The 22,936-nt window shown below is 42.3% G+C and overlaps 1 protein-coding gene across 3 annotated transcripts; it reads left to right on the forward strand.

Annotated features, from left to right (window-relative positions):
* On the forward strand, positions 1 to 22,899 carry IL17RB (interleukin 17 receptor B). Of its 3 annotated transcripts, none has more exons than XM_083489358.1 (11): positions 1 to 156; positions 1,960 to 1,984; positions 5,041 to 5,166; positions 13,024 to 13,142; positions 15,158 to 15,284; positions 16,624 to 16,671; positions 17,545 to 17,696; positions 17,876 to 17,941; positions 18,659 to 18,743; positions 19,177 to 19,284; positions 21,071 to 22,899. In XM_083489358.1, exons 1-11 carry the CDS (start codon positions 85 to 87, stop codon positions 21,580 to 21,582), a joined length of 1,440 nt encoding a protein of 479 aa, XP_083345484.1. In that variant the 5' UTR covers positions 1 to 84; the 3' UTR covers positions 21,583 to 22,899. The 3 variants fall into 3 exon arrangements, with proteins under 3 accessions (XP_083345484.1, XP_083345483.1, XP_083345482.1); XM_083489357.1 differs by lacking the exon at positions 1 to 156 and adding an exon at positions 165 to 288; XM_083489356.1 differs by lacking the exon at positions 1 to 156 and adding an exon at positions 303 to 465.
* The last annotated feature ends 37 nt before the right edge of the window (positions 22,900 to 22,936 follow it).

A 22,936-nucleotide genomic window follows, 5' to 3' on the forward strand; every position in this document is an offset into this window, starting at 1 on the left:
AGGCAAGTTATAAATGGCGGGAAGGCGGCCAGGAAGGGAAGCCAGCAAGCGAACAAGGAGGCGGAGGCGTAGACGCGAAAGAGCATGAACGCGGCTGTGTGGCTGTTGCTGAGCGCGGGGCTGAACTTAGGCATCTCTGAGGGAGAAGCTCGGCCGGTAAGCGGGGCTTTAAAGCCCCTTTCTTCTTTCTCCGCCATGTGCGGAGTACATGCGCGCTGTAGCTGCCGCCCTCCCCGCGTGAGGCATCTCGGGGAAGCCTGCAGCGCAGCCCCTGTCGGGCTTCTGCCTGTAATAGCTCTTGTCCAGCCAAGGTTGCAACCTCTTTTTCGAAACTGTAGCAGGGATGGGAGCGAAATGTTCGCGCCGCGCAGCAGGGTCGTGTGCTACCGAGTCTCCTTTTCCCAGAGAGCGGAGATCGTGCGAATCCCTCGGTACCTAAATGTTAGGGGTAACACTAATGCGGTAGTAAAGCTAAAAAGGTGAAGGACCCCTGGACGGCTGAGTCCAGTCAAAGGTGACTGTGGGGTGCGGCGCTCACAGTGGTCGCTTTTTAGAAACACTGGGATGCCAGTAGGACCATCATGCGAAGCATCATGCGAGGATGCTTTCAGACGAGAGTCAGAATACCGGTCCAACTAGCATTGCTTGCAGCGAGAAGGGTTTCTAGCATTGCTTGCGCTTGGGGTTTCTTTCAGTCCAGAGTTTTTACCGGACCGACCTGGCGGGAACTAAACCTGGGACCTCATCTTCTGCACTCCCACATCTTGAATGTGTGTAAACAAACACACGGGGATGTGTGTAAACAAACTCATATCGCTGTGCATTTTTGTGCCCTGCAGTTTTGTGGTGCTGCCTCATGCCGATGCCGATTGTTTTTTGTAGCTTTTATTTAAAGGTTTTAATTGTACCTTTAACTTTAAATGTTTTATCTTTGTAATCCATCCACTATTTGATGATGGACAGACTGTAAATGCAAGGAATAAATTAAACCATTTCTCTTAAAAATAATAATTAGGTGTGAAATATACGGCTGAAATGTTTTAAGTAGATGGATAGTCAACTAAAAGTTTAATTGGTTAGGTTAGAGTATCGGATTTCTTTTAAAAATGGTAATACAAGCTCAGCAATCCCTGCATTTAAACTCTGTAGGAAGGACAATGTAGGACTTTCTGATGTGGAGGTGAGTGCCACTCTGTATGTCAAAAAAAGCATTGAGTCCAGCTAGCTAGAAATCCCAAAAGTGGCAGATTTCTCCCCAGAATCGTTGTGGCTAGTGATACTGGGCCCCAAAAGTAGTTTAGTATTGGGAGATCTTGAGGTGAAGAATGAATGCTGAGCCTGTGTCAGTACTTATTTTCAAAATCATTGGATTTATTAATTCCTACTTTACCCCTGAAGTGCACTATTCCATTGTCTCCCAGGACAGACGGATGCCAACACACTTTGGTTGTGATCATTGTTTGCTAAACACATTTTTTTTTAATCCCAGTAGTGAGGGCTTTGTAGGAGGGGTGATTGTTAGCTTCATAAAATCCACATTTCCATGTGAAATTCATGCACCTATACAACTGGTATTTTATTTTATTAGGACAAAGTAGCATTTTGGGGGTTTTTTTGCTTTACTTCTCAGAGACTGCTTCCAGACTTTGGAACTCCCTCCCTGTAGATGTTAGACTGGCTTCCTCCTTGTTATTTTTCTGGCTGCTGAAGATTTCTTGTTCTGACAGATTTATAGGAACTGTTTTTAATGGAATGGGTGGTGCCGTGCTGTTTTATTATATCAGTGTTTTTTAATTGTTTCCTCCTATGTTTTTAACTGCTCTTATTTTTATCTGTAAACCGTGGCAGGGAATAATAATAATAATAAAAATAAATAATAATAATAATAATAATAATAATAATAATAATAATAATAATAATAATATAATAATAAATCTTCTCATTTTCTTTTTATTACAGTCCATTGAGTGTTACGAAGAAAATGGTATGTATAAATAAAACATGTATTTTAAGATTTTAATTTATCAGTGCAGTCCTATTGTATGTTGGATATTGCTGCAAGATTTAACCTATAGATCAATTGGTTATGGCCAATTTTGATCAATTGATATCAAAATTGCAAGTTAAGAATGTACTTCAGGTTCTTTTTAAAGACTTTTTTATTTCCGCAACAAATATTGAAAAACAAAATATATCTTTTCAGCAGTGAGTGGTAACTTCTGTGTATTAGATTATGGCTGAGTTTTTCCTTTAGTGTCTCAAAAATTATCTTTAGTTTTAATTGTGAATAAAGGGCAGGTGATTCATGAGTCACTGTGGTGTAATAGATGGAGTGCTGGACCCTAATCTATCTGATTATCCGTCAGGGACGGGGAGGGGGGAGGATAATGGATGGGGTGGAGGGGAGCACTGTTAGGGTCTGTAATTAAAATCCAAGCACATAAACTTAACATTTGAAATAAATGTATCAGAATTGGATCATGTGTACAGTTTACGGGCTCTTGGTTTTTTATGTAAGGAGATCATTCAAATCCTGGGAAAACCATTCAGATAGAGGAAGTTCAGTCCCTACCCTAGTCAACAGTCGACAAGGATTCAGGCCCTGCTTCTGGTGGCAATGCATGTTAGAATGGTGACTGGAAAATGTGTTGCTGTTAACCAGACTCAGTGTAACTTCTTCAGCAAAGCTGCATCCCTATGGAAGATTTTCAGCATTTATACTGACTTAAAGAAGCTGAGAGTTTTCTAAAAACCTAGAGGAGAAACTAACAGGGGCCTTTTGGCAGAGTTACATTTTATGTGTTAGGCACAAGCCATTTCCTACCCAACCACCTCAGTTGTCTGGCACACACAACTCTCGGAGAACAACTTATCAGATGCAATTACCGGTATGCAGTATTTCCATTCAACCTGATCTTGGTTTGTGCTGTTTCTTGGAATGAATGAAGTGGCATTTCATCCCTGGTTGTTCCCAAACGGAATAATTACGCATTAGTGTTTTTTTCCACCACTGCATAGAATTTTATGCTCTGAAAGAATTTGCCTTCTGTTTGCTAATGTGAATGCTTTAATAAATATATCAATGGGAGGTTTAGAATAACTTCTTGACACATGAGAAGCAATTAAAAAGTAAAGTCCTGTATCAAAGCAGAGCTGGGCAAAATTAAAAATATATATAAAAAGCTTAACTTCAATTAAAATCTTGCTAATTAAAGTTAAATTTAATTAATGGTCATATTGTGAAGCATTTCTTTCTTTCTTTTTTTACTGTGTTGTCATACAGCCAGAGGGCACTTATGGAAAGGGTGAAGGGCCACTAACACTGATTGATATCATTTGTAGTAAATAATGTCATTGTAGAGTTGGAAAGTATCCCAAGGGTCATTTAGTCCAAGCCCCTGCAGTGCAGGAATCAAAGCTAAAGAAAGCCAGACAGATGGCCACCCAGCATCCATTGAAAGAGACAATCATAGCATTTAACAATGTTGTCCATTGAATTGGTGTGGGATATAAAGCTGTCAGTCAAGTCCAACATTCTGAGAGGACTAACTGCCTCTATGTGGCAGGCAGTTTTGTCAGTTGGTTGGTCGGTTGCTGCTAGGAGTGTTAACTGGTAACTGCTCGCATGCAGTCTTCTCATGACTCACTGTTATCTAGTACAGTGGTACCTCAGGTTACAGACGCTTCAGGTTACAGACTCCGCTAACCCAGAAATAGTACCTTGGGTTAAGAACTTTGCTTCAGGGTGAGAACAGAAATTGCACGACGACAGCGTGGCAGCAGCGGGAGGCCCCATTAGCTAAAGTGGTAGCTTTAAGAACAGTTGAGAACAGTTTCAAGTTAAGAACGGACTTTCAGAACGAATTAAGTTCTTAACCTGAGGTACCACTGTATATAGCTTATCTGTTATGTAACCTAAGCCTGCCTTCAGGAACACCTCTGTAAACCTGAATTAATCTGATAGTTGTTTGTGTTAGTATGAGTCAGATTCATGTGTGTTGTCTTTAAGAGGGACAGAAAGGGATTATCAACCAGGAAGGTATAATTATTGATAGGACTCAAACGAGTTAGCAACCTGCTTGCCGCTGCATAAACTCAAACAGGGGATCGTTTAAACACTGCCAAATTACATATATGTTCCCACAATTGGAAGGCGCTACACATAGATGGTTGTGGAGTAGTAATGATGGAGTTCTTGCTACCCTCACTTTCGTATTATTCAGTCCAGATCATTATGTCATGGTTTAAAATTCCAGAATTTAACCAGAAAGCCTGCTCTGGAAGCCAGTGAGCCCACCAAATTCTCGTAAGCACCTACAGTGTCTTAGCCAGCACAGGAAAGCAGTGAAAACAGCTGAACAGTGCAATGATTTGGCACTTTATATATTCATATTGTTTCATTCACTGCTTTCCTTTAAAATTATTCCTGCCACTTATTCCTAGGTTTGTGCGTGGGGGTAAATCCATAAGAAAAGGTAGTAGCCAGCAGAATATGTGCTCTTCCGTGCCACTGGGACAAGTTGCTTTTTTTTTGCTTACACACCTGAATTTTACCCCCAATGGCCATTAGCTGGAAAATAATTTCATGATATTCCATGTTTTTATGTTATGTTTTTTTCTTTTTATAATATTTTTATTCATTTTCAAATACAAATTTATATAACCAATATCAGAATTTATCACATAATCTTTTTTTTTTACTTCCCCCAGTTTCTCTGCCAAACTTCCATTTTGTTTACTTATTCACACATTTTCTAATTTTAATATTGCCTTTAAAATATAACCCCAATCTTATTCCCTTTTTTACAATATTCCTTATATTTTCACAGAACATCTTGAAAGCCTACAAGCGTTGTCTGTTCATCACATATACTTTTCAGATATGTTATGTCTTTTTCTGGGTCCTGGCCATTACTATGAATCCTGCATGCTAAGTGATACTATTAAAGATTCTGGACGACTGTCGGGATATAGCAGTGTTTATTTTAAAATAGGTAATCCTTTAGGTTGCACTGATCTCTGATTCTTTGTCTTTCCAAGGGCCTTCTATTGAGCTGCTGAAGGAGCACGAATTTGTACCATCAGATATTTCTGGCCTCGATGCAAAGATCATTGAGAGGCGGGGAAAATGCAACTTTAATATAACTTGGAGCCTTGGTGTAGACGGTAGGTCTCGTAGTTAGTGCAACAGACTGATTAAGAATACTTTATAAACATACTTTATAAACTCTTATTCATTTATAAAATTTTTAGTCTTGTTGTTGTTTAGTCGTGTCCGACTTTTCATGACCCCATGGACCAGAGCACGCCAGGCACTCCTGTCTTCCACTGCCTCCTGCAGTTTGGTCAAACTCATGCTGGTAGCTTCGAGAACACTGTCCAACCATCTCATCCTCTGTCGTCCCCTTCTCCTTGTGCCCTCAATCTTTCCCAACACCAGGATCTTTTCCATGGAATCTTCTCTTCTCATGATGTAGCCAAAGTATTGGAGCCTCAGCTTCAGGATCTGTCCTTCCAGTGAGCACTCAGGGCTGATTTCCTTCAGAATGGATAGTGTAGTCCACACCAAATCTTGCACTCAAGTTTGAAGTGTAACATATGTTTACATGCATCATGAGTACCAGTCCATTCTGCTTTGATTTGGCGCTTTCAGCTCTGACTTCTGCTAGCAATAGAACCAGGGGCTCCATTTCAGTTTGGTGGGGAGGAGGAATATTCAGAGTAAGGTTGTTTCCACTTACATAAATGCAATGCAACAAAAGAAAATATGTAGTGTGTTTTAAGAGTCTCTGCGGTTGGTGCTTTCTTTGCATTCCTAATCACACAGCAATTTCACCAACACCTATCACTTAGGAACATAAGAAGCTGCCTATTACTGAGTCAGACCATTGGGTCCACCTAGCCCAGTACTGTTCACACAGGCAGTGGCTCTCTTCGTTTTCAGGTGGGACTTTCCCTACCTGGAGATAATAGGGATTGAGCCTAGGACCTTGTGATGCAAGACAGGTGCTGTACCACTGAGCCACAGCCTTTCCCCTAAAATGGGGAGTACGGTCAAACCTCGGTTGTTGAACGTAATCCATTCTGGAAGCCTGTTTGGCTTCTGAAATGTTCGACAATCAAGGCACGGCTTCCAATTGCTTGCAGGAGCTTTCTGCACTTAAGTGGAAGCTGCGCCAGACGTTTGGCTTCTGAAAAAAGTTCAAAAACTAGAGCATTTAGTTCTGGGTTTTTGGTGTTTGGGAGCCAAAACGTTCCAAAATGGAGACATTCAGGTTCCGAGGTTTGACTGTACATGTATGCCTGTTGTGTATATCTCAGTTCACTTAATTATTTAACTGTTAACCTGTGTGGGAAAACCCAGTAAAACTGATCAGATATGTGAGAAATAATCACACATACAGTACAAAAAAGAGAAGGATTGACCACAACAAGGTCACTTTCCCCTAGCCTTGTTTTGCATAATACTGATTTGATTATTTATCTTAGATTAATGCTTTGGTGTGGGTGGGTGTTGAAATCTTAAACTCACACCCCAGTTCTTTATTTCACTGCTCTCTTCCTCCTCAGTTCCCTGGCATCTAGCTGATAAGCATATACAAAAATACTTTTATGTCCTTTGTGAACACACAACTGGCATACACATGTTTACCACCACTTAAAGCATACAGATACACGTGGTAGAAACTGGAACAAAACATAATGCTGGGCAGATATTGTTAGGATATTTCCGTTCCACCTTAAAATGGAGCAGGCTTTTGTAAGTTACAGAGTCTGCGCATGTCCTATTCACAGGATGTTTATGTTTGCTGATTCCTTTCGTTTTTGCAGTTGGCCAGAGATGCTGACACAGAACGGTCACGTTTTCTTTTGTTCTGTTAAACGCTAAATAAAGTCTGTAAATTATGCTCTTCTGTGATGCAAGCTTTTGACTGTGTTTCTGCTGATAAAGAGGGTGCACCAGCCTAGGAATGTGGCTAAGAATTTCCAAAGGCTTTGTGCCCCTAACTGTTGGATCTGCGTGACTACGGGAGGCCGATGGACGTCCAGAACTCCGGCTTGGGGGCTCATGATGGACACTATCTCCCTGGCAGTTTCCCAACAACAAGGTTATGGGCCCAGATTCACGGCACCTACAGGAGAGTAAAGCTGCAACAGACTGCGTTTGAGAGGTATGAAGGTGGGAAAAGCGAAAGAAATGAGGGAGGCATTTGGCTTTTCTGTTTTACCTCTTTGATCTCCGGCAAGGCTTAATTGGCCTGGGAGCTGAGCCAAAAAGGCTTCGTGATTAATGGCTGCCAAGATAAGGAGTCTTTCAAGTTAAAATAGACTCGCAGCTCAAGTAAAAGGCTGAGATGGATCTCTTACAGACCTCAGAAACTGCTCCGTGTCCTAAGTTGGATGGGCAGAATTATGACACCTGGGCAAAATGGTGTGAATCTTTGCTGCGTCAGTTTGGGGTGTGGCAAGTTGTTTATGAAGCCCCCCCAGTTCCTCTGACAGAGAGATGGAAATCAGCTGATTCGAGAGCGATTGACATAATAGTCCTATCCGTATCTCTTGAGGAAATTAAGACGCTGGCTGGCAACACCACTGCACGTGGAATGTGGTCTGCTTTGTTGAAAGCTCACAAACCAATAATCCCAGCCCAGAGTTTGACTGCATCGGAGGTCCTAGCTGTTTCCCAGAATGCGTATGAGTGCAGGGATGCTGAGGGCACCGGTTGCAAGCTGCAGGGGGAGCTGACCGTCACGTCATCCCAGGCAGCATTCCAGCCTCCAGGGGGAGCCAAGGAGTCGGCAGCTGAGAGCTTTGTTTCTCGTGAGAACCAAGGTCATCGCCTTTGCAGAGGCCGGAAAGGCAAAGGTAAACAGAGCCACAGGCAGACACCTGCAGATGGCCAGGAGCAGAGGGAGGGTGAAGAGCCCGCACAAGGGGAAAACAAAGCGTTGTTTACTGGCACAGCTTCACCAAAGGCTAAAGGCACGTCTGCTGACCAGAAGCAGGGGGGCAAGCTGCAAAAGCCCACGCCAGTGGAAAGCAAGGTTTTGCTTGCTGGCACAGCTTCACCAAAGGCTAAAGGCAAGTCTGCTGGCCAGGAGCAGCAGGGGGGCAAGCTGCAAAAGCCCACACCAGTGCAAAACAAGGGTTTGCTTGCTGTAAGGACTGCTCCAACAGCCAAAGGCAGGTTTATTGTGGACTCAGGTGCCAGCCGCCACGTTTCCAAGGACAGGCATCTCTTTATCTCCTTCAAGCCACAGGAAGGTGAGATCCACCTGGCTGATGGAAGGACGTTGCAAATTGCTGGAGAAGGGACTGTGAAACTTGCAAGTTTGCACACAACCATCAGCGGTGTACTATATGTTCCAGGCGCTGCAAGCAACTTGTTGAGCGTCCCACAGCTTACTGGACGTGGTTTTCAGATTTCCTTCAAGAGGAGCGTCTGTGTCATCAGTAAAGGCAAAGAGGACTATTTGCATGCAAAGTTTATGGATGGTTTGTTCCATATAACTTATGAGGACACTGCTGTTGTATCTAATGCTGATTCTTGTTGTGTTGCACAAACTAACAAAGTTCTTCATGCAGGTTGCATTCATGATGCGCATCGAAGGTTTTGTCACCTCTCTTGGAAGGCACTGGCCAAGATGCCAGAGGTGGTTGAGGGTTTGAACATCAAACCCTGTAAATTTCACATGAAATGTGTATCTTGTGCAGAGAACAAGGTGAAGGTTGCTCCAAAAGGCAAGGAGTCTAGCAGGCAGGCTTCCAAACCCTACCAGCTAGTGCATGCAGACCTGGTTGGGCCACTAGCGCCCTCTATAGGAGGAGCAAGGTACTTCATGATTCTGATTGATTCTTTTTCCAGGTACATTCATGTGTATTTGCTCGAACAGAAATCGCAAGCGTTTCCAAAGTTTAAGGAATTCTGTGCTTGGTTGGAAAATGTGCACAGTAAACATATTTCTTGTTTATTTACTGATCGGGGCGGGGAGTTTACTTCTCAGCAGTTTGAAGCTTTCCTGACTGAGAAGGGAATCCAGCATGACATGTCAACGCCCAGATCGCCATGGATGAATGGGCTTGCGGAGAGAGCAAATCAAACATTGCTGCAAGGAATCAAAACCTTGTTGCATGATGCCAATCTCCCTGATAAGTTTTGGGGGGAGGCTCTGGGGAATCTGGTTTACAGTTATAATCGCAGATTGTCATCACCCATTGGTTGTACCCCCTATGAGAAGATGTTTGGCAAGAAACCCAACACCAAACACATGAGAATTTTTGGTTCAGACATGTGGGTACGCACACAACAAACCAACAAGCTTGGGAAGCGTGGGGCACATGGTTTGTTCATGGGGTACGAAAAAGGTGCATACAGGGTATGGATGACTGACTCTAAATCCATAAAGTTCACAAGGAGTGTTGAGTACAATCCTAAGTGGGGGGAAAATGTGGGAATTTTCCAGAGTTACCCAGAGGAGGATGAAGGTGATGTCAAGCAAGCAGCTAAAGCTGAGGAAGCTGCTGATGATGATGAGGATGATGATGATGATGATGATCAGAGTTCGGATTCCAGTTCAGTGGGCGGCGCTGCTGCTGATGTCAGTGAAAGTGATGACACAGCAGACTACCAAAGCGCAAAGGCCTCAGTCAGACCATCTGATGCGTCTGACAATGAACTGGAAGAACCACTGTTCACCATTGGTCATTTTTCTCCTAAGAAAGAGGAGATGAGTCCAGAAGACTTGCGTCTAGTACGCAGATCTGAAAGGGCGACCAAGGGCAGACCTCCAAAGAGGTATGCTGATGAGTTTGCTAAGACAGCAACTGCTGTTCTTAGTAGCTCAGAGAAGGTATGGGAACCTTCAAGCTTCAAAGAGGTTCAGGAGTTAACCTCTAAAGATGCTGAGCCTTGGCTTAATGCCATGAAGGCTGAAGTTGATTCCTTGAACAGGAACCAAACTTGGGAACTGGTACCGGTAGTCCCAGGAATGAGACTGGTTGGCAGCAAATGGGTCTTCAAGGCCAAGACAGACCAGAATGGCAAGGTAGTCAGACACAAAGCCAGATTGGTTGCCAGAGGTTTTTCACAGGTACCAGGACAGGATTACCACGAGACCTACTCACCCACAGTCAAATATGAGAGCATTCGGCTGATGCTCAAGGTCGCTGCGGAGGAGAAACTGCATGTTTCCCACCACGACATTAATACAGCTTTTTTGTATGGGATTTTGAATGAACAGCTGTTCATGCTTCCACCTGATGGGATGGAGATACAGAAGGGTATGGTCTGTAAACTGCGGAAATCCTTATATGGTCTCAAGCAGAGTGCCAGGTGTTGGAACACAAAACTCACTGAGACATTGCTTTCTCTAGGTTTTCACCAGGGCAAAGCTGATCCATGTGTGTTTGTCAAGGAGGAGGGGCAAAACAAACTGTATTGTTTATGTTTTGTTGATGATCTTCTGATGTTTTGGAAGAATCAGGCTTTCTACCAAAGCACCCTAGCTCAGCTGAAGGAGCACTTTGACATGAAGGATCTTGGTGAGGTATCCAACTATCTTTCTCTGCAGGTGGAGAGGGACCAAGCAGGTAATTTTCTGGTACACCAAACACAGAAAATTGCTGATGTATTAACCAGGTTGAATTTGGTTGATGCAAACCCAGCAGACACACCGATGGTGACAGGTTACCAGGTAGACAGTACTGCTGAAGCGTTTTCTGACACAACGCTATACAGATGCATTCTAGGCAAGCTGAATTTCATTGCCAGATGTTCAAGACCTGACATAGCTGTAAGCTGTAATCTGCTTAGCAGACATGCCAACAATCCTACGGTTCAGGATTGGAAAACTCTGAAGCGCATAGCCCGCTATTTGAAAGGGACTATGCACTACAGGCTGAGGTTCACCAGTCAGAAGACTGGAGGTCTTGAAATCTTTGCTGATGCAAGTTTTGGAAGTGACACCACGGATGGTACAAGCACTTCTGGAGTATGCTACATGTACAACCACTGCCTGTTTGACTGGTTGTGCAAGAAACAGACAACAGTGAGCCTAAGTTCCTGTGAAGCAGAACTCAATGCTCTGTCATTTTCACTCATGGATTGTGAATGGTTGAGGCAACTGTTTAAGGACATCAGGGTGTCTGTGAAATGTCCTGTACAAGTGTATCAAGACAATAGATCTTGTTTGGCTTTGCTGAACTCCGAGAGTTGCAAGCAGAGAACCAAGTACTTGCAGATTAAGTTACATCGTGCAAGAGAGTGTATCCAGAAAGGACTGATTCAGGTGTCCTACATGGCAGGAAATGAAATTCCTGCTGATCTGTTGTCTAAGGTTGTTAACAGAGAACAACTTAAGGTTTACACACAAAAGTTGCAATTGAGTGAACCACAGGTACAACAGGTTACACGGAAAGGGGGAGGATGTTAGGATATTTCCGTTCCACCTTAAAATGGAGCAGGCTTTTGTAAGTTACAGAGTCTGCGCATGTCCTATTCACAGGATGTTTATGTTTGCTGATTCCTTTCGTTTTTGCAGTTGGCCAGAGATGCTGACACAGAACGGTCACGTTTTCTTTTGTTCTGTTAAACGCTAAATAAAGTCTGTAAATTATGCTCTTCTGTGATGCAAGCTTTTGACTGTGTTTCTGCTGATAAAGAGGGTGCACCAGCCTAGGAATGTGGCTAAGAATTTCCAAAGGCTTTGTGCCCCTAACTGTTGGATCTGCGTGACTACGGGAGGCCGATGGACGTCCAGAACTCCGGCTTGGGGGCTCATGATGGACACTATCTCCCTGGCAGTTTCCCAACAGATATGTCACTCTGTGAAGCAGCTTTGTGTGGATTTGGAGAGGCACTAACTGCATATTTACTTGGAGCAGGGGTTGGGATGTTGGCTGAACCATAACTCCCATCATCCTTGACTATTGCCCATGCTGGGCTGAAACTGATGATAGTTGGGAGGCAAACAATATCTAAAGAGCCAGTGCCCCACCCCTGATTTAGGACATTAATATATACTTGTTTGTTTGCTGTAACCAGAATTTGCATAATGGTTCCTGAGATTAAGAAGGAGGTTTTTGTCTGTTTGGAGACAACTGGGTGCCACTTTGAATCAAGACAGCAGACTGAATCTTTCAAAGCTGCAGTGATTTGATTTTATTTATTTTTTATAAATTTTATTTTCAATTCAAAATTACAACAAAAATTACAAACATTGATTCCAAAATAAAACTATACAAACAAGAAAGAAAAACAGAACACAAAAGAAAGAAAGAAAGAAAGAAAGAAAGAAAGAAAGAAAGAAACCAAAAAGCACAAATAAAACCATATCTTCATTCTAATCTAGTCATTACATACATTTACACATATTGACTTCCTTCCTTTCTTCTAAGACCTCAAAAATTTTACTCTTTCTAAATTATTGTGTCTAATGTAGATTACTTCTATCTTTATACTTTTTACACCAAATTTCTTTTTCTTTAACCCTGCAAAGCATCATTCATTACATACCGATATGCTTACTCCAGAACAATGTTTTTTCATATACTCTTTAGCACATCCCCATTCTTTTAATAATTTCTGGTCCGATTGTCCCCTTATGAATGCTTGCCAGATTTATACATTCACAAAATTTAATTTGCCATTCTTTCATTGATGGAATTTTTCTCCCTTTCCAATTTTTTGCTATAAGCATCCTGGCAGCTGTCGTTGCATAAAGGAATACTTTCCTTTGATTGTCAGGAATATCATTTGTGATTATACCTAAAAGGAATGCCTCCGGTTTTTTACTGAAAGATATTTTAAACATCTTTTTGATTTCTTCATATATTTCATTCCAAAATTGTTTAATAGGTCGGCATTCCCACTGCAGTGATTTTAATTGCTGATTTCAAAACCTCAGTTTTTTTGGGGGGGGGGGTCTTAGAATTTCGGAGCAATGCCTAGTAAACAGCTAGTATTTCTATAACACTTCGAACACAAATAAGATAACACGAGTTTTTTGTTTGTTCTCTTTCCAGGCAGCATTATATTCCTGAATGCCTCCAAGATATGTTTGCAGAAGGAAGGAAGTCGAAGCTGTATTAGATGTGATTACACAGAAAGGTTTCAAAACCAAACCATGCTCAGTGGTGAAAAAGTAAGAAAATGATTTTGTATTGTGCTGCTGTGGGGCAATGGGGAAGAATGTGAATTCAATTTAATTTATCTAAGGATTTACAGTCAGAAAGCTAGATAAGAGCCCACAAACCGATATGGTTATGGAACAGGCAGAGAGTCAAACACTGCAAACTTTTACAAGATTGCAGGAATGAAAGAAGCTTGAAGGCTATTGCAGCACAACTACCTGCACTGAAACACAGAATCTTAACACATTTTAGCAAATCTGTCCATATGGTTCAGATAGCTATCCTCTAAGAGCACATACAGGCATGATGGTTGACATACAGTGTTAGCCATACTCCTGGTAGTCTTATTTAAATCAGTGAACTTAAGCCTTCTGTGAGTATGGCTTAGTTCATTGGTAGGCAAACATAGGCCCAGGGGCCAGATGGGGCCCAGTCGCCTTCTCAATCCGGCCTGTGGACGGTTCAGGAATCAGCGTGTTTTTACATGAGTAGAATGTGTCCTTTTATTTAAAATGCATCTCTGGGTTGTTTGTGGGGCATAGGAATGCGTTCATTCCCCCCCCCAAAAAAATAGTCTGGCCCCTCCACAAGGTCTGAGGCACAGTGGACTGGCCCCATACTGAAAAAGTTTGCTGACTCCTGACTTAGTTGGTTATCATCCATTTATCTGTTTGGTACTTAAAAATTCAGCCAGACCCACACCCCAACAAAACATATGGCTGATGCTTCTGTGGCTTATTTTTTAAAATTTTACTTTTGGTTTTTTAGTGTTGATGATCCACTGACTTACTGGTCTGATGGAACAACAACAACATACATGTCAAGGTTACTTTGTAGTGGCTAGCTTGGGATCTGACATTTTTTATTTATTTATATCCAAATATATTCCTAGGAACCCTTTGGAAGCTTCTGGTTGATATAGCTGGTGCTCCTGTTTGTTATCAGTCTGCAGAAATGAGTTGGGCCAATTGTAAGCCAGACAAGAAACTGGTATTATTTAAGGCCACAAAATCTCATTCTGAAAAGTGTATGTATATGTGTATGAATTGTAGCCGCTCGTCTTTTTTTTTTTTTTTTTTACAATATCAAGATGGCCAAAGCATCTTTTTCTGATTTAAGCAACCAGTCTTCTGCCCCTGTAATTTTTGGTATTTTTCCATCCAGGTGAAATGAAATTTGCAGTTGTTTAACTTTGGCATTCAGGCAGATAAGGAAAATGGTCCTCATTTTATAAAACAAAAGTGTGCATCCTTATACGCTTAAGTACTCTGCTGTTTGTGACTGCTGATTGTTGCATCCTGATTAAATGGCTTACAGTCTTATCTGATCCATCCCATCATTTTGGCACAAGACATTTCAAACATGCTGGAACCATTACAATAATTGCTAATGTACTTATGAATGAATAAGTAACGGGGGGTATGCCCCCAAACTAAGCTTTGGGCTCCCCAAAATACCGTGACACAATCAAGCGACCATCTCCTATTGAGATGCTCAAACATATTGTCCATTCTGATGCTTCATTTTAGCTCCAGTTGCACTAAGCCTTCGTATAAATACACTACCAGGAGAATGTCTGGTTCGTTACTTCATTTGGGTACATTGTCACTTGTGGAAAATGGAGAAAGAAAGCTGTATTCATTTTTGTTTCGCTTATGTTCTAGCACAGGTGTAGGCAACCTAAGGCCCATGGGCCACAAGTGGCCCACGGGGGTCATTTAACCGACCCACGAGCCGCCCCCAAATCGAGCTGCCCACTTGGAGAGTCCCTGCACGCTGCGCTAAAGCGGCACAGCATGGTGTGGGAACTCGCTTCTGTAGTGCCAGAAATTGCGTCTGCACATGCTCAGATGCTGAAAATCGTGTCTGCACAGACGCAGATCCTGGAAAATACCTGCTGTAAGTTTAGTGAACCGGCCCAGGCGAGGTAAACCTTGCCGACCCCTGTTCTAGCATCTTCATTTTTTCTTCCAAAAATATGCTCAAATATGAATATATTATGATCTTCAAATTTGTCTTATTTCAGTGGCAGTTCTACTATATTGGATTTCCAGTAGATGAAAATAATGAATACCACATTGAAGTTTTCAACCTACCACCACCAAATCCAGGTCTTGATCCTCCTAAAAAACACATAAAACGATTTTCTCCAGGTAATTGAACAAATGTGGTCTTAAATATTTTCACATGAAAATACCTGCTGTAAGTTTAGTTTGATGGGCTTTTCAGTCTATCTTCAAATTAAACGAACAGCTATTAAAAGGAGAACCATAAACTGTTTTCAGTTTATCCAAATCATAATATTTTCATTCATGAATATGATATATGTGTGTGTGTGTATTGCACACCCCCCCCCTTCGAAAAAGTAATGGATTCAGCTAAGTTTTCTCTGGCTCCAATGCAATGTGTAAATGCAACCAACATGGATGCATAATAAATACATGAATTATCCAATTTATGAGATCAGCCAAGGCATGCTGCTAATTACCCATGTGATGGCAAACCCAGCTGTGTAATGTGTAAAACGATCCTTTCTCTGACATTTTAAAATATTTTGTTAACTAAAGTGAGCCTAACCATTGAAAACCATTTATTTCAAGATTGGGAGACTGAAACATTTTAAAAGAAAAGGAAAATAGGAAATTGCCTTATACCAAGCAGACAACTGGGCCATCTAGTGCCGTGCTCTCTACGTTAACTGGCAGCAGCTCAGCAGTATCAAACAAGAGCCTTACCCAGCCCTGCTTAGAGATGCCAGGAGCTTGAATTGGTGCTTCTGCAAAGTAGGTGTTCTGCTACTTAGCTACAGTGCTTCCCCCTTATCACTACTACAATTACACACAACCTTAAACAGAGTGATATGAGAATTATTTTACTGACCAAGCTCATCGAGCTACAAAGCAATTGTAAGATACTTCTGCAGTATTTGTTAAAGCTACTGCAGTTGCTGTGATAGATAAAGGTAAAGGGACCCCTGACCATTAGGTCCAGTCATGGACGACTCTGGGGTTGCATGCTCATCTTGCTCTATAGGCCGAGGGAGCTGGTGTTTGTCCGCAGACAGCTTCCGGGTCATGTGGCCAGCGTGACTAAGCCGCTTCTGGCGAACCAGAGCAGCGCACGGAAACGCCGTTTACCTTCCCGCCGGAGTGGTACCTATTTATCTGCTTGCACTTTGACGTGCTTTCGAACTGCTAGGTGGGCAGGAGCTGGGACTGAACAATGGGAGCTCACCCCGTTGCAGGGATTCGAACCGCCAACCTGATCAGCAAGCCCTAGGTTCTGTGGTTTAGACCACAGTGCCACCTGCGTCCCAGTTGCCATGATAGGATTCCTTAATATCTGTTTTCCAGGTGAACAGTTTAGTATCTGGCATTTAGGTTCCATTCTGAAAAGATTTTGTGCAAATGAGATTCTTCACTTAATATGCTGTATCTTGATATAAAAAGTTTGCTCAGTTTCTAATTGTAAAAACTCTTTATTTACATTCAGGTTGTAAAGACAGTGTGTTAAAATACTGTAAAACTTGCATAGAGAAAGGTAAGTGCAAACTATTCATTAGTGATGTTGAAAAGTATTTTCATTCCAAATAAAAAGAGGGTTTCAAATACAGTGGTACCCCTGGTTACGTACTTAATTCGTTCTGGAGGCCCGTTCTTAACCTGAAACTGTTCTTAACCTGAAGCACCACTTTAGCTAATGGGGCCTCTAGCTGCCACCGCGCCACCGGAGCACGATTTCTGTTCTCATCCTGAAGCAAATTTCTTAACCCAAGGTACTATTTCTGGGTTAGCAGAGTCTGTAACCTGAAGCATATGTAACCTGAGGTACCACTGTAATGGGTTGTATCCAACTAAGACGTCTTGTTCAAGCAAGGGGGGAGAGAGCAATTTAACCTAGTAGTTATCAGAGCATCAGTTACAGTAGTTAGGCTATCCCTGGGATACAATATGTAGAAAGCAGAATTCAGTAGTGGTTGGGAGGAGTGGCTCAGGGCTATTTGATCATTATTCAGAACAGGTGCTTCCCACCTTTCCACCCCAATACCTCTGCAATCTGGTTGGCAATCTGAAGTAAAGTGCTTGAAACATCAGTGCTACAGTACATCAGTTCTTTAACTGAACCTGTAGGATTTTTGTATCTTTAGTGCTGATTAGCTATGGTGCCTTAGCAGCAATTGTGCGCCTGCTTTTTACGGCTGAGTGGCCATTATGTCATCTTTCAGATGCTGTGCTACAGCTTTCCTCATCCCTGATCATTGGCCACGATGGCTGGGCCTCATGGGAGTTGGGTGTCCAACAACATAGGAAGGAAAGCCACCACCATGTAGGATAACCCTACTTTAAGGACTACTGAAATTTCAATAGAAATTATTTTGGCATAAGATTTAACAGACACTTCTCTATTTCACAGGAAGCTTATGGGCCCCAAATATAACAGTATGCCACAAGAAGTCAGAAGTGGTAGTGAACTTTACAGCAAGTCCCTTTTGTTCCAAATATGTAATCCGCCTTCATGAGCCTGATCCATCAGGTGACCTGTATGATCATATCGTGGTTACCAAGGTAGGTGAAGAGAGTAACAAGCATTAGTGCAAATTTACTGCTTTTAAGAAACATAGTCAAGAATTTTACAAAGCAAAAAGAAGAATCCAAAGGGCTCTGTACAAATATGTATTTGGTTTTTTGAAGCTGTACGTAATAATTAGACATATAATTTTTATCTTGTTTTCTCTTTGGATTAGGGGAATGATACTAGAATTTCTGAAAAAATATTGTTGACTGATCAAAGCAACAGAACCTTTAAAGAGGTAAAATCTAACTTCAGCTTAAAAGGAAAAAACAAATCTATTGTGAGTTCTAGACACTGTTTCTAATTATCGTTCTGCATGTGCTTTCTCATACTACTGCTTAAATCTAATAAAACATGTTTTCAGACCTTTTTCCATATTAAAGGGCTAACTGTACGTTATACGCAAATACATGTTTGTTTAAACGAGACCCAACCCCATTTTTTAAAATTTTGAAACAATAATATGCTTTTGGAGAGGGGATTTAGGATTCAAACTACCTGTGGCATTTGTCATGCAATCCCCTGCTAGTGGTGACAGAGAATCCTCCCCCCCCCCCAATAGCACAGTTCAGATGTTAGGATTACTGTGACCAGTATCATCTTTTACACTTGAAGTAAGTCACACTGAATATGTGACTGACTTCTGAGTAAACATGTATAGGATTATACTGTGCTAAGCCTTTTTGTGTCAAGTTTGAAAAAGGAAACAAATATTTTTAGGAAATACTGGGTTGTATCCAAAGGTCCCCTTCCTCAGCTGGAGGAAGATTACTTTAGTGAGAGGGTCAGAGCCTTTGGATACAGTCCTTATTTTCAGATTTGAATTTTATTTTATGTACTACAATAAGAAATTGGAGGGGCCAATCAGGGATACAAGGTTGTTAAGAAAAATAAAAAGAATATTTTTGTGAGCACATAATTTAGCTGCCTTGTGGGTTTATTTTAAATCTTCCAGCTAATTCCTCGTTTTCCACTATGCGAAGGCCATTGCCGAAGACATGCAGAGCATCAGGAGCTGTGTACTGAAGAACCTACAGATGGTTAGCTGAAACCTGCTGAATTTCACTTCAGTGTAGGCAACAGTAAGCTGGTGTAGTGGTTGGCCTTTATCAGAAGGACGAAAGAGGCAGAGGGGGAATATGAAGGAAAAGTTGGAATAGATGAAGCAGTGGAAGGAAGAGGGACTTGTTTTTTTAACCTTGGCCAAATCTCTTCTTTCTCCAGTGATCCTGCCCTCAAATGTATCTCTCTTAGGGGAAATTAGCTGTTCCTGCCTCTGTTAAGCCTTAGAACATTGCTTCCACAGTTTACTTTCTAGGTTTTCTTAGTGATGTCCAACTGAGTTACTTTTTTAAAGAGCTTTTGTGGATGTAGAAAAGCCAATTTTAGCTTTTTTTATATACTAGGCCTTTGCTTTACAATGTTATTCACTACAGGTTTCTTATGCAACTGACAATTCTTTTTCTCTTCCAGTCTCAACAGATTTTGTAGGCAATTACATAATTATTTGTTGCCTACTTGCTTCCTTATTTCTGATAGTATGCATGGTTGCTGCTCTACTGCATTACAAGAGGAAGTATGGTAAGTTTTTGTCTTTCCTCAGAGAAAGCCATAAGGCTTTTTTGTTGTTGTTTTAATAAAGAAACACTTTGTTTCCTTAGACTCAGTCACTCTCACACATGCTGATTTTCCTACACTAAAATAATATGCACTTGTGCACTTTGTGTGTATGTGTTTTTGTTTTGCTGTGACTAAACGGGTTGCAAAGCTGATGTACTTCTGTAAGCAGTTTGAGGGAGAGACAAAGCTCTTGAGTGTAAATGAGATGACAAATAGAGCCTTTTCTTCCTTGGTATCTTCCCTCAAGGGGAGGGTAGAAGGGAAAGCTGACTGAGGTTTTATGTGTTGACCTCCCCTTCGCTGTCATTCCCTTGTATCCAGTACAGAGGGAAATAGGAGATTAGAACATTTGGGAGAAGTAGTACTGTAGATTCCGGTGTATTAGGCGACCGGGCATATTAGACGACCCCCAACTTTTCCTGTTAAAATATAGAGTTTGGGATATACTCACTGTATAAGACTACCCCCACCGGCAGCCAACTAGCAGCAGCCTGAGGCGAGGCGGGGCCCGATCGGCCATCCAGCAAAGCGAGTGGCTGCGCTTACCGGCTGGTAGTTCTGGCAGTTACGGGGATGCCCAGCTCTTTGGAGCCCCAGCTGAAGCCACGCTCCACCTTGCTGCGGGAAGGGGAGGCTGCAGTTGCTGCTGCTTCGGGATAGCTGCCTTCTATCCGGCGGTCCCCATGGTGGCAGGGTGAGCGAGCGAGAGGGCAAGGGCTTGGAACGGGGTGCGTGGGAAGAGTCGCCGCCGGTTCTTCTCTCGAACCCGCAGCTGCTGCCTGGCTGCCCACCGCACGTGTTAACTCTCTCCAGCCCACAGCTGCTGCCTGGCTGCCTCCCACGCAGCCGTCACCACCTGCCACAACCATACCCGGCGTATAAGGCTTTTGAGATTTTCTAGGGTTCGAAAGTCGCCTTATACGCTGGAATCTACATTAACTCAACTTTCAGGCAGCATGGCTCTCCAACTTCTAATTAAATTGTTTCACCAATAAAACTAGTTTACAACCAACGGCATAGAAAGGTGGAATATTAATTCCATGATATTCACCACAGTATTGCATTCATTTTTTAATATCTACTTTGGATCATGTTAGCTTTAAAGTCATTGAACAAGTTTTTGAACACTGGCAGCGCTTCATGCTCCGGCACCGAGGGGCAGAGAGCAGGCAGGGCCAGGGCTGGCATGCGTCCCATGGATGTGGCACACTGCCCGTAGGGGCGTGGCGTGCAGAAGGGGGGGCAGCCGCGATGGCACCCTGCCAGGATCGCGCTGCTGGGGGCGGTGCACTCCCCCCCTTCCTCTGCCAGTGTGCATAGGACTGACATACATGTCTGGCACTTGTTGGCAAATACTGTAGCAAATATTTGGGAGGCTCAGGGATGAAACATTTCTGATTAGGATTGGGAAAATAATGAATTCCCAAATTTATGGAATATATATAGTTTGAGGGATGGCAGACAGGAACGTGTTATCAACTACTGGCTTCCATTTTCTCTACAAAAAGCAGGAGCAGGTCGGATATTAACAAACAAACCTTTCCCCTCCTGATATTAATAGTTATGTATTTGGTGTAGTTTCTATATGTTTAGTATTTTGTATATATTAGACAAGTGTATTTTAAAACAAATCTTTCTGCTTTGTAAATTCAAGTAAACAAATGCTATTTTTAAAGGCACTTAACAATGAACTTTGCTTGCTCCAAAAGGTTGTATTTAAGTTTGTGGGTTTTACTTTTGTTAACAGGTGCAGGTAGAAACTGGACTCTTTCTCCACTAATGCAACATATACCTGCTACAATCCTTGTTGTATACTCCCAAGAAGTATGTTTTCAGCATACTGTCCTTGCTTTTGCTGAATTTCTACATGAGTGCTGTCATAGTAATGTCATTATAGATGCATGGCAAAAACTGAGAATTGCTGAAATGGGACCAGTACAGTGGCTTGCAACTCAGAAAGAAATTGCTGATAAAATTATTTTTCTCAGTCCAAACAATGCAAATCCTGCATGTGATTCGACTTGCAGAACAACTGTAGACAGCCACAGTGGGAACTCTGAATGCATGTTCAAGTTTGCATTTAACCTTTTTTGCAGTGACTGGAAAAACCAGTCTTCTCTCCATAAATACATGGTGGTTTCTTTCAGTGAAAAGAATCCAACGAACAGTCTCCCAAGTCCTTTGAATATTTGTCCAAAGTATGTCCTAATGAAGGATATTGATTCCTTTTGTAGAGACCTTTCAGAGCACAAAGTATAGTGAAGTACAAAGTTAAAGTGTCAGATCTGTCTTTGATGTGTCCAAATGTTCCACAGAATAAAATTCTGAAACTTTTCATTTCCTCACCTTGCTCCCAGAAGCAGGAGCAAGCTGAGCAAGGAATGTGCCTTTAGTCATCATCCCCCCCCCCCGGCTGAGTCTAAGCCTTAGGGGCCTAACGCCTTTTGTCCATATTCTCCCATATTCTCACCTTGCTCAGCTTGCTCCTGCTTCTGGGAGACAGGGAGTGTGACATAAGTTGCAAGGAAATTCCCTCAAACTTTATTAACTGTTAACCAAAGAAGAGACCATTTGAGATTCCACATAATCACAACCTGACACACACACGACTCATGGTTTCAGTCCATTCTGCAATGTTTATACAATACGGCAGTCAGTGACCTACTACTGGACCTTCGGCCTTGAGACGAGATGACAAGAAAAGAGATTCACTATGACTGTTAGTAGATTGTTGCATCACTCCTGGGTGATTTTATCAATTGGGAAATTGAAATCCTGTTCGTGTCTGTCTCATGTTCTGGACATTACTCACCCTGCTACTGTTGGGAATTCCATTCCACCCTTGCTGCAGATATGTGGGATTATGACATGTTCACATGTCTGTTTACATTCCAGCACAGATTGCTGGAGTCCCATGAGCGGAACATGTGCTCTGTATTGCTTTTGTTTTTCTCTCTCCAAGAAGAATGATAAGAAGGCCATGTTTTTCTTTGTCCTTATTTATGTATAATAAATGCATAGTACAGTACAGTATCCACGCCTCGAGCCTGATCTGTTGTGTGTTTACACTGCTGAGGAAATGTGTGCTCCTGCTAAATAGCTTGAGTCGCAGATGCAAGTTGGAGGGTGATTGATGGGTCTCCACAGTGGCAAGGCTGAGAAGGGAGATGCTCTTGCTGGAGCCTGTCCAGCTGGATTTTCACCCCACGGTTCCGACAGGTACCTCTCAGCTGGGGATTCAACAGTGCCTGCTCAATAACCTTTAGAAGCCTCTGGCTGTATGAACACGTGCTATTTTTTATCAGCTTTGCTATCACCTTTCCTCACTTATCCCATTTTAAAGTGGAGGAAGAGAAGTCAACAGAGGCAAGAAAGAAGTGAGTAGGGGGAGAATTAAGTTCTGAGAGAAAATGCTGAAGAGGAATAGCTGAAAAATTGGTCTGATCCTGGAGGAGGCAAGAAAGGAACTGAAAAGTGAGCTAAACAAATCATATGACTGTCTGTTCTGGGCAGTAGATGGAGACAACCCCTAGCTGTATACATCCCTCATACTAAATGAGAATTATTAATTTAGTCACAATATGAGCTAGACCAGTATCATGTGCTTCATTGA

Source organism: Podarcis liolepis (assembly GCF_965112155.1).
Source record: "Podarcis liolepis genome assembly, chromosome: 2".
Taxonomy (NCBI): Eukaryota; Metazoa; Chordata; class Lepidosauria; order Squamata; family Lacertidae; genus Podarcis; species Podarcis liolepis.